We start from the raw sequence: 12,460 nt of genomic DNA on the forward strand, positions 1-12,460 counted from the left end.
AATGAATTCAGGTTATGAAATAGTGATGCCGCTGCCAATAGGAGATGGGCATGGTGAGGCGAATTCAAATCAGCTGCGCCGGCAAACTGAGCTCATTGAATTTGGTGGCGTGCATTAAGCTGTCAAACAGCTTGATAAGCAGGCTGTTTCTTTTTTCTTTTTTTCTTTCTTTTTTTTTTTACAAGACTTACGTTTTGGTAGTGTGATCAATAACACCTGTCAGATCTGCCTGCAGGACTGCTGCAGTTCATTCACCTCTGGAAAAATCATCCTTTGTGTTTGGATCAAAAAGCGTTCAGTGATGGGAAAAAAAGAAAAAAGCAAGTAATTAATAAAAGCCTCCAGATTCACTGCCAGCTCATGCAGATGCATCAGATGGTGACTCCGCTGACACAAATAAGGGAAGCCCCAAGATTCATTTTGACGATGATGCACCCTCTCCAAACATAGCTGGATCCAGCAGCAATGACAAGAAAAACCCACCCGTTTTATAAAAAACCAACAGCGCAGTATTGAGTAGCCTACGCTGCTTATCTCACACTGTAACTGTTCTTCAGTTTGTCTTAAAAGTGGAGGATAATAAGAGAACTTGACAGACACTCACCCACAGCCTTCAGGGAGGCGTACTTGTTGAGATCCTTGTTCTGCTGCTGCTGCTGTTGCTGGTGCTGCTGTTGTTGCTGCTGCTGTTCGTAGACATGTGCCAGCTGGCTGAGGGCAGGGTAAGGGTGCTGCTGGCCCATGTTTGAGCCCGGTGCCACGTTGTTGTTGATCTGACCTCCCTCTGTGGGTAAGGACACATGACAGGACAAGGTTCAGGTTTAAGACAGATATGTGGGAGCGTTGATGGTTTAAAGCGCCACTTACAAGCATCCACTTACATAATAACCCCCCCCCCACACCACCACCACCACCACCACCTTTTTTTTATACTGTAGGATGTGCCGCTTTAGAAATGATGTCCCTGTTCCACAGTCCTCAGGACACATTAACAGCCATTCATGTCACCACCATCAGCTGAGGGCCTCTTACCATCATTCTACAGCTGCTGCCTATTATATGTCATGCTGCCTAATACACACTTGGACAAAATCCAGAGTGTATATGTGTACACTGATAGGCTGCATCTGCTGTCTGTTACATGAGATTTGCCAGTAATTCGACGATGCCTGCCAGTGCATTTATGTTAGTGCTTGAGCTTAAACACTCACTCCCAAAATACAGATTTCAGTGTATTGCTGAGCTGACATTTTTTTTGTACCTTTGACTCACCAGCCTACATAAGGAAGACTAACAGCAAAAAAAAAAAAAGAGAGTGTTATCCGAGGTTCTTTAGACATCCTGACACTTTGAGAATTGTCTGTCTCAACAATGTGTCCTTCAGTGAGCACTTGCTCCAGACTGGGGTTAAAGACTTTCCAGCGAGTTTAAAAGTTTGAAGTAATTGAGTGAGGGAATGTGTCTTCTCCCAGGATGCCCAGGATTTCCCACCATAGAGAAAGTTTGACATTGAAAACAGAGCTACATAAATTTAATCATAAAATTAAATTTATTGCATTTTTCTGAATGGATTTTCTCCACACATTTTTGAGATAATATTTGTGTAATGTTTTCTAGTAGAGAAACAATTCTCAAAATGCCAATCAGACAGAATCATTTAATCCACAGTTTTCAGCATATCCTCTTGACAGCATTTTTCTGAGTAGTTATATGAGACTGTATGACCGTCTTTATAGTGCTGACCTGAAGTTAATGCTGCTGCAGTAGCAGGAAAGGAAAATCTGTCACATGAAGCCATTTCACCCATTTCAACAGAATCATTGTTCTTTGACATGGCATTTGGCGATCTTATGCTCTCATTGCTCCAAATGTTGAATGCTTTGCAATCCACCCTATGCTCTGATTTCAGGATGAATGTCTGCATATCTAATTTAGTTACTTATGGATCTGTCTGCATAGTTTACAGATTATGTGCTTGGCTTTGCTCTCATAATCTAAAACATATTTCACAACACATCTAAACTATAAACTGCTGTTATAGCATTGAAATGTAGTAATTACATAATTCCTGTAAGTAATCAGTTGCATACAAGTGTTTAATAGCCTATATGAAATATACGATTTGAACTATTTAATATTTTAGCCATTATTTTAGCTAACATCTTATACATTAATTTTAGCAAACTATTTCAATTGTTTGTTAATTTTCGCTATTTTTAACTATTTATTCATTATTTTGAGCAATTTCAACTATATATCTGTTACTTTTAGCTAAGTATTTCAACTGTTAATCCGTTACTTTGAGCTATTTTCAACCATCTGTCCATTATTTTGAGCTATTTCAAGTGTTTATTCATTACTTTTAGCTTACTATTTTTTAGCTATCCATTTCAACTGTTTATCCGTTACTTTTAGCTAACAATTTCACGTGTTTAACTGTTCCTTTTGGCTAACTATTTCAACTTTTTATCTGTTAGTTTTAGCTAACAATTTCAACAGTTTATCTGTTACCTTTAGCTAACTATTTGAACTATTTATCCGTTACTTTTTGCTAACTATTTCATGTGTTTATCCGTTACTTTTAGCTAACTATTTTATAGCTATCCATGTGAACTGTTTATCCATGACTTTTAGCTAACTATTTGAACTGTTTATCCATTACTTTTAGCTAAATATTTCACATGTTTATCTGTTATTTTTGGCTATTTCAAGTGTTTATCCGTTACTTTTAGCTAACTATTTCACATGATTATCTATTATTTTTGGCTATTTCAAGTGTTTATTACTTTTAGCTAGCTATTTCAACAGTTTATCTGTTACCTTCTGCCAGCTGTTTCAACTATTTATCCTTTAGCTATTTTTAACTGTTTAGCCATTATTTTGAGCTATTTCAAGTGTTTATCCATTACTTTTAGCTATTTTTTAGTTATCTATTTCAACTGTTAAATCTGTTACTTTTAGCTAACTATTTCAACTGTTTAACTGTTACTTTTAGCTAACTATTTCAACTGTTTATTTGTTACTTTTAGCTATTTCAACAGTTTATGCGTTACTCTGAGGTAACTATTTGAGCTGTTTAGCCATTACAACTCTTTAAATTGTTCAGTCCTTACTTTTATGTATTTTAACCATTATTAATTTTAAGTATTTAGAGTTATTTTCTTACTCGCTAACTATATTTAATGCACTCTCAAATGCAACCTGTGTTACAGCTGACTGGCAAATGAACATAAAACATGAGTGTAGGGAGGTGGAGAGATAGTCTGCGACCATAAATGTGCAGTGTACAAAAAGAGCAGTTACACTTAATGGGTAGTGAAAAGGCAAGATGGCTTTGGAGGAAGAAGACAAAGCGAGGATGAAAGAAACAGAAATGATTTTAAAAGGCGCCAGATTGTTTACACAATATTATATGTGTATTAGCCTATTAACATGATATCGATATTTCATATTTTAATATCACGGTTATGGTCAATATTAGTACATCATGACACCCCTACCTGAGCTACTCCACAATCTTTCCTTGTTTCCATGTGTTTCTGTTAATATCACCATCCATTAGTTTGTGAAGTTGCCTAATGTGCCTTTAAAAGGCTTAAATCTTTTCGCCACCTGCCTCTGGTATAGGAGGTAACAGATGTCTTAATTAAAGTATTCTGGTTGCAAAAGTTTCTAATGTATTCCACTAATTTAATAAGCAGTAATTAAATTTCAAAAAGTGTGTTGAACATGAGTCTATTCTCCAACATCATCTCAGCATGTACAGCCCGAAGTTATCCAGTGCCTCTGATCCACAGTAAATCATCAAAAAACGTATGTTGGTGATTTACACAAAAAATCAGTAGGCTATGCTGTGATTGTGATTAGCAGGCAATCAGCACATTTTAAAAGTAGCCCTCGCAGCCATGGCTATATCTGATTAATGAATGGATCAGCCTTCCTCTACATCCGCACCTAAAGCTGCACCTCCTCTGAAAGACACAAAAACCAGATGGCAGGATATGTACAGATGGGTATGGAGGGCGGTGCCGGCAGCTTGACAGAGTTGTATGGAGCAACAGGGAAGTGTAGCAGAACTTACTTTAAAGCACAGCCGAATGTTAAAATATGTGTGGGAACTCAGAGGACACTCTCTTCAGCATTGTTCTCTTGCTGTGCTGAGCCTGATGGATAATTGCAAATTCCTGTTACTGAAGGCGAAGGTATCCTTGCTCAGTGAATACGTTCTGTTAAAAGCCCCTAATACTGCCACTTGATAATTTGAGAAGTACAAAAAAGCTGAGATACATGGAGGACAGAACGAGACGAAGAAAAGTGAAATAAGGAGAGAGGGATGAGGATGCATAAACAATGAAGAGAGTGAGAAGAAAAGTTAGAGAAATTGCTGCCATAGAAACAAAGGAGGTGTGTGGAGCACAGAGGGAGCTAGACAAAATCATTCAGGCAGAAAGCACAAGAATATAGACAGACAATAAAAGATGGGCAATCTTAACACAGTCCTATAAATACAAGCTCTGTCAATGCTCTGTCTCCTTTCAGTCCTCTTATAGATGCTCATACAGATGGCCTTTTGTTGCTCCACAGCAAACAGAAGGGGAAGTCATGTGGCCACAACCCGACAATATTGATTTCCTCCTCCATTTTCTCCCTGTTCCATCTCAGCGGCCCATTGTTGAGCCACGAGGTGCACTCAAAGGCCTTAAACCTGCACAGTCTAACTGTCAAGCAAAGCAAGTTGTGTTGTTACTAATTAATCACTTAGCCCTGGCACTGACTCAAACCACACATGCACACACTCTCACACACATACATACACTGACTGACAAGGTAGAGAGCGAGTAGAGACAATTAAAAAGAGTGTCAGTGAGACAGACAGCGTGAGGTTGTGTAGAAGAATGAATAAGAGACAAGATTCCCCAGTGTGATGAAATGTCCCATGCTGCTTGGTGAAAAGGAAAAGACGCATGTGACGAAAGTTCATATAGACATCTGGCTTACTAAAGGCTACATGGATTTAAGTAAATGGAAACAGCTGAAGGCATTGATTCACAATGATGCTTGAGCCCTCCTCCCTCATGCATCTAATAGAATCTCTCAAAACACCAACACTCGCTCCAGTCACGATGAAAGCCGGTCCTTTGCTTCATTTTTCATAGGAGGCCCAAATGGCTGGCACAAGGTCACCAATTTTCTCATTTCGTAATGGGTTTTGCCTGGTTGCAGAGCACAATTGTAAAATTAAATATGTTATCAAAGCACAGGTGCACCTCCTTGTTTTCGGGCACTCTGCCATGAACTGGCTCACAGTGAATGCGTGAGCAGTCATGAAAATGGCAGCACAAAAGAAAGACCTTACATTTATACTCCATACTAAACTGGGATTGTATACAAATGCTTTATGTTGTTAATAAATAAAACATGGGGAGATGATATTTAAATAATCTCTTTATCACAGCGACTATGAACACAGTGTTAAACTGGACTCAGGTCTGCTCTGCCAAGCTGGCTGGCTGTTGAGGGTGTGACAAGCTGGCAATTCAAATTACAGCCTCGCTGAGCCACAGATAAACATCTGGGTACAACCGTGTTGCTTTTTGGCTTTGAGCAATAGTTGGACATTTTGGGAAAAACACTTACTGGCTCTCTGGCACAGAGTTAGATGAGAGGATTGATACCACTCAAGTACAGTAAATATGTAGCTGGAGCCAGCAGCAGTGTAGCTTAAAGTGGACCTATCATGTTTTTTCTTATTTTCTGTCATACAGTGATATAATGTTGTGTAACGCAGGCAAAGCTTCAAATAATAAGGTAAAAGTAATCCCCAGGCTTCAGACCGTTCTCTAAGAATAAGCCTAGAAGATCCAGTCGTTGCCATGGTAATCAATATCAAAATTGGTATTCTAATGCTTCGTTTTTTTGGTTTGTGCTTTTTTCCCCAGTAAACTGATCAAGGAAATTGAAATGTGGCGCAAGTGTCAGACACAGATGTCTGACACAAGCAATTAAATTGGCTGTGTGACGAGGAAAAGCAACAGGTTAGTTGAACTGGAGACTGGTTTTCAGCAATTGTAGTGAAGCCTTCTGGGTTATTGATAAGCTACTGAAACATTGCGTACAATAGTCCACCTTCTGACTTTTCTTCCATCTCCTACTCTTTGTGACACACACACGTAGTAGCACTAAGTCCTACCAAAGTAGGGTTGGGTTTGGGTGGCCCCATTGCGTATGGTCAAAACTTTGAATATTCGCTGGTAAAAAGCGAACGTTAGGGCTATCCCGCATATCATTCGGGATAGTCCTAACGTTCTGAATACTGTTTCCAACTTTTTTTCTACTTGCAAGACAGGCTGACATCAGGAAGTGACAGATTTCTTTATATGGTCATCTGCTCCAGGCACACAACTGTAAGTGTTTAGATTTCATACCCTGCTACATACAGCTACATGCTAACGTCAAAACATCTCCAGTTATGAACATTTTTGTTTAGAAGCTTTTATTGGTGATTTTCCAAGGTAGAAAGTGCCGCTATACTCTGTTACAGTCGTTCACCGGTGGCAAAAACAAGGCAGAGATGACCAGAGTGCATATGCAGAAGACCCAGCAACACTGATCAATCAGAGCAGAATGGGCTTTTTGGGAAGGGGACGTAAACAGACAGATGCTAAAACAGAGTGTATCAGACAGAGGGTAAATCTAGGTGTTCCACTACAGACAGTATGAGAAAAATAACAAGATTTTTGAACATTAAAAAAATGTAGAAATGTTCTAGCGGAAACCCAACATACAACTAGGAACTTGACAATAATAATAGGTCCCCTTAAAGTTAGCATAAATTATGGAAACGGGGTAACAGCTAGCCTGGCTCCGAGCAAACGTGACAAAATCAGCCTTCTAGCACCAACGATTAACATGATATTATTTTTATTTAACTTTATACAGAGCCAGGCTAGGTGTTTCCCCTCTTTTTCTAGTCTTTTTGCTACACTAAGATAAGCTAAGCTAAGCTAAGCTAATTATCTAATGGGCTGGCTGTAGCTCCATATTTAGCATACAGATGTGAAACTTGTATGAATCTTCTTATCGCCAGTAAGCAAACAAGTGCATTTCCCAAAGTGTTAGACTGTTCTTTTAAATGTAGCCTAAGTTGGAACCATAGCAAAGTAAACCACGTCCAAAAGGCTAAAGTTGAATCTGTACACTGCTCTCATAATGATTTTAATCATCTGTTGCTGCAGCTTCTCCATGATGGTGTGAAGTACAGCAATAACAAATGATTAAAATTATTACAGGAGCATAAAAGAACAAGCGTTCCAGGCTAGATTTTGCCCTTAATACCCCCTGATTTATCCAGCACCTGTTAAAAATGTTATATTTGCATCATCTAATTTCAATAGTAAACTAATTTTTAAAGAACAAAAATTAAAAACAATTCAACACCTCACGAAGTCTGAAAGTAAGAGCAGTGATTCATGCGAGAAACCGCAGCAGTGCTGTTAGGGTTAGGACTTGTGGTTACAATAGGTTTACTTGTGGATTAACTGGACACATTTTCTGCAGTTTATCACATTATACCACAACATTTTAAGTGATTCAGCCTATAAAAGTTGCACTGCTAATTGTCCTTTAAGAAGCACCCTTTGCCAATTCATCTCTCTTGCTCATGCGTAAGATCCACGACAAGAATTAATGCTGTGTACTGCTGCTCCCTGTGAATCACACTGTCCCACAGTTTTCTACACTATTTACTCTAATACACTTCTGCCTCATAGTGAAAAACAATCCGCAATCTTTTCTCCTCCGCTTCTGTTTGCTTACACAGTGCTATAATTATTTCAGGTTCATAGAAACACTGTGTTAGTTCTCAGTTGACAAGGGGCACAAAGACGAAGTAAATTTGATCCAAAAGACATATAATTGATGACATCGCCCCGTGCAATCTTGAGAGATAAAGAAAAGATCCAAATATTCTGCTGCTACTGCTCCAGAATCTGTTTGTTAAAACCTCTCATCCCCGTGATTTGTTCTGAGTTGAAAAAGGATCACACACACAGAGTGAGAACAAACACCCAGATGACATCATCACACTGTGAACCCATTCACCAGGATGACTGACAGCTGTCACCAAGATGCCCATCAGGATGATGAAAGGGATGCAGTGGGAGTCTGCTGGTGTGGTCACAGTTCGTCACCAAGCTGAACCAAAACACACTGATTCTCTGAGGTCACCGTCGTCTTTTAACTATCTCCACTGACAGCCAGATTTAATTCCTGCTGCTGCTGGAATATTTCCCCAAGATTAGTGGAGCAGCAAACTACAAAGAAAGGAAAATAAATTGGATACAGTTGGGAATCAGTTTGACAAGCAGTGGCAATTACAAGCCCATTGTGGTTTAAGGTATTGGGTCAAACAAAACGGAAACTAGAGACAAACTAAGATCCCACAACAATGCTTCTCTACTTTAATTTAGGGTATTTTAGCCACAGAATGCCTTCCTCTCAGATACTGGCTCCTACTTTGTTTTTACTGAACATCTCAACAGCTTTAATGATATAACTTGCAACAGTCCTGGCAACAGAATAACAATAAATGTGCAGCAGTCAAAACGGCCAAGTCAGAGCTCACTGAAAAAGCCAATGTGTTAAAAACAAGAAAGAATCTGAGATACTGAAGGAACCTGAGGAGAAAAAATGCTGAGTAGAGCTCAATGGAACCCTCCACCAGAGTCTAATCAACTCTGTTATTTAGTGCTTTCACGACAAAGCTAGATAGATGACAGCTGTGTAAAGTGCTGGGTTAAAGGTCATGAGGTCAACAAAAATCAATAGATTTGGCCTCTTAGTAGCACGATTGTACAGAGAACATTGTGTTTATGACCAAAAGACATGATCATCTGAAAACTGAAACTATGAGGGTGACGCTACAATAAAATATTTTTTTTCCTGAAATTTCATATTGTTAAACATATCTCATGACAGTCTGGACATTGTGCTGTATGTTGGTCACAGACAAATAGATGGTTACATGTGATCACATAAACAGTACATAGCAGTTATTGCTGGAGGTACAATAGGTGCAGCTAATCCTTAATACTGAATTCCTTCATTCATTCGTCCCATTTTTCTAAAGACTTTTCAAATAAAAGATTCAAAAGGCCTTTAAAATTCCTAATGAAATTTTGATCATCTGCTCTTGGGACCCTCTCAGTGCCTTCAGAATAAAAGACTGAAGATGGATGTTTAAGATTCTTAAAATTGTCAGTCCAACCTCCAACTGAACCTCTGCACTTTGTACTTTCTTGTAAATTCTTCTTTTCTGTAAATTCTTCTTTCTTGTAAAGTCTTAGGGGGATGTGGAAGATCACAGGTCTCTGGTCTCTGAAGTGGCCTTTCTGGGTGTTACTGAAAAATATTTATTGTTGATTGTCTACGTAATCCTGTAAGGGGATGTAATCCTGTAAGAGGGCTTTTACACTAACAAAGCAAAGTGGAAAAAAATGCTTCAATAAGACTGCATCGGTGCAGCAGGGGATTTACTGTATGTTGCAGACTGCTCTGCTTGGCAAAAACATGTGCAAGCACAAATAGATAGTCAAACACTTTATTGGGTACCTTTTGGAGCAATATGTGTGAGGTTGAGTAATGTGTGCCAATAAAAACCCCAACTATGTCAGTGTATGTAAAGGTCAAAGTTAGATTTAGACTTTGGGAGTGATACCTGTTGGGATATCCAGGCCCTGTTTTGCTCACATAGTTGTTTAGTCATGTGTAGCAATGTTCTCCATTGAAAACAATGGCAGTCTCAGGCCTTGCTTGTGTGTCTGGTTTGAAAGGTTCAGGCTAGCCCCAAACTTGAAATACTAATATTTTCTGCTAGCTGTGTTCGCCGATCAACCACAGCATTAAGACCACTGACAGGTGAAGTGGATAACATTGATCATCTTGTTACAATGCAATGTTCTCCTGGGAAACTTTGGTTCCTGGCATTAATGTGGATGCCAATTGACACACCCCACCCACCCAAACACTGTTGCAGACCAAATACACCCCTTCATGGCAGCAACACTCCCCATTGTGGGGCCTCTTTGGATTGGACTTGGCTTTGACCTGTCTAGGCATGGACACAGGGTCTGTTGGTGCTGTCCTGTGGTATCTGGCGCCAGGGCATTGGCAATGCATCCTTTGAGTCCTGTGGGCTGCAAGGAGGAGCCCTCGGGGTTTGGACTTGTTCCAGCATGTCCTATGGATGCTCAGGTCCTATGAATGCTCAATCCGATTGGGATCTGGGGACTTTGGAAACCAGGTCTGTGTCTTGAGCCCTTTGTCATGCTGGTAGGGCCATTCCTGAGCAGCTTTTGCAGTGTGGCATGGTGCATTGTCCTGCTAAGGGGGGCCAACACCATTGGGGAGTGTGGTTGCCATGAGGGGGTGAACTTGGTCTGTAACGGTGTTTGGGTGGGTAGTTCGTCAAGTATCATCTACTTGAGTGCAAAACAACCAGTGTTACTTCATCCACCAATGAATGTCATGTCAGTTTTAACAAAACATGCACAAGTCATGAAAGAACTCTTTGCTCATATTTTCCTGCTAAAGTAGGGAATCCACAATTCTGATCAAATCCGTCCAGGTACACCAGACTTTTATAGGTAGACTTTTTTTCCAACTCACAGTCCATTGAATAGCTGCCAGAACATTTCTAAAGGTCAGTTATTATGATTTTCCTCGGACCTTGTTGAGCTTGATAAGATGGACGCCTGGCTTTGCGAGATTGCCTCTGCCCAATATGAAAGATTTATCAGTACCTGTTTACCACTTTTTCTTAAGACTTGCTCATGACACTGGCTCCTTGTAAAAGTATATTGTAGAAGTGGCTGTAAATTGGCTGAATCATTGCTCAATCACTGACAGGAGGGAACTGGGAATGTATGTATATAAAGTCGACACAATGTACTGCTTAAGGAATTGAGGGTAAAAGCGTTGGATTTAATTATGCATTCGGTTTTAAATGTATGCTTCCCTTTAAACCATATTTTGAACGTTAAAGAAGAAGACATTAACATGAATTCACCCTGCAGGGCGAAGGCGCAGGAATGTCAGGATTACAGTAAGTGTGACTGCATTGATGAGACAGCGTGTGGATGATGAGCTTATGACCGCCAGGTAACAGACAGTGCAGTCAGCAACATGAGTGTGCACTACATAACACTGCAGAGGCCAAGTCATACAGCACCAAAACACAGAGTAATTTCAAAGCCGCGCCGTCTCCCTCGTGGGAAGCCAGACATCCAGCTTGGAGCAGTGAGGCAATCCTCCTGGGGCAGATGTGGTATATCTGTGCTTTTCTCATGTCCCAGACAAGAATATATTCTGTTCTGCTACACACACTGAAGGGGTGGAAGTAGGGTAGACAACACATTCAACTGTGCCCCTTGATGTGTATTGTATAGTTGTGTGCGTGCAAGAGAAAATGAAGAGGAAAAAAACACAAGCGAGACATCAAAAGAGAGCCAGAGCACATGTATGTAGGAGTGCCTCTATCTCATGCTTGGCCTGACTCCATTGCTACTGGCTGTACAGTGTAATTTCACTGCTTGTTTGATTCGCTGCTGAAAATTGTAAGCAGCTGACTCATCTATTATTCCCTCTTTCTCCTCACTCTGCAAATGGATAAACCCTCTTCTTTTCTTCAGCTGTAAAACTGCCTCTCTGTCATTACTCAACCCTCTCCATCTCTCTCTTCCTCTCTCTTGTCATGGCAACAGTATTCTCTCGTGTAGTATTTGCTCTGCAGCACACGGCGAGTTCGCATTGTCCCGCAGTCACCCGCGCCCACATATCAACAGGCAGGCAGGCCGGCTGTACTGTACTCTACTGAAAAAGTCATTGTTATGCAACCTATGTTATGCTGCCTGCTGCTCTGTCGGTCTGTCTGTTCATCTCCCTCCACTTATTCTTCACGTGTCTGCTTGCCTCCTCTGAGCCTGTTCTAGGTCACATCCTAACGGCTTTGTCAGGCATTGTCAAAAAAGCATGCATGGTTTATTGAAAGACTTGCTCCAGTTTGGTAAAGAGGCAGTTTTATGAGTCATCTTCGGGTATAACCGAGCAAAGCATTTTTGACGTTGAAAAGATGTTGACACAAAAGTCTGCACCGACGATGAAAACCTGTGTAAATAGAGCCTCAAAATGAAAGATGAGACGTGTGCAGTTGTCCAAAGCTGCTGCCTGTATTGTTTTGTGAAACTGGGAGCGACAGTAAACATCTTTGTGATATTAGCTCAGAGCAGTTACATGAAAATTCATGCGCCAAGAAATGCATCCTGAGACTACAAACGGGCATTCTCTAATGTGTGAAGCTTTCTGTATTTATTATGTGGCTTTGAGAGCTCTTGACTCGTCCAAATCACTCACCCTTATGTGACAGTGTGCACACATCCCATGTGTGGGAGTGTGTGGGGTCCTC

General features: G+C 40.3%; 1 protein-coding gene across 1 annotated transcript in view; it reads right to left on the minus strand.

Moving 5' to 3' along the window:
• shisa9a (shisa family member 9a) overlaps positions 1–12,460 on the minus strand; it is a 68,685-nt gene that overhangs the window by 15,202 nt on the left and 41,023 nt on the right. Inside the window, exon 3 of the mRNA XM_033612233.2 lies at positions 605–784. Coding sequence (XP_033468124.2) covers positions 605–784 — 180 coding nt within the window. The remainder of the gene's footprint in view (positions 1–604; positions 785–12,460) is intronic.

Source organism: Epinephelus lanceolatus, chromosome 21 (assembly GCF_041903045.1).
Source record: "Epinephelus lanceolatus isolate andai-2023 chromosome 21, ASM4190304v1, whole genome shotgun sequence".
NCBI classification, from domain to species: domain Eukaryota; kingdom Metazoa; phylum Chordata; class Actinopteri; order Perciformes; family Serranidae; genus Epinephelus; species Epinephelus lanceolatus.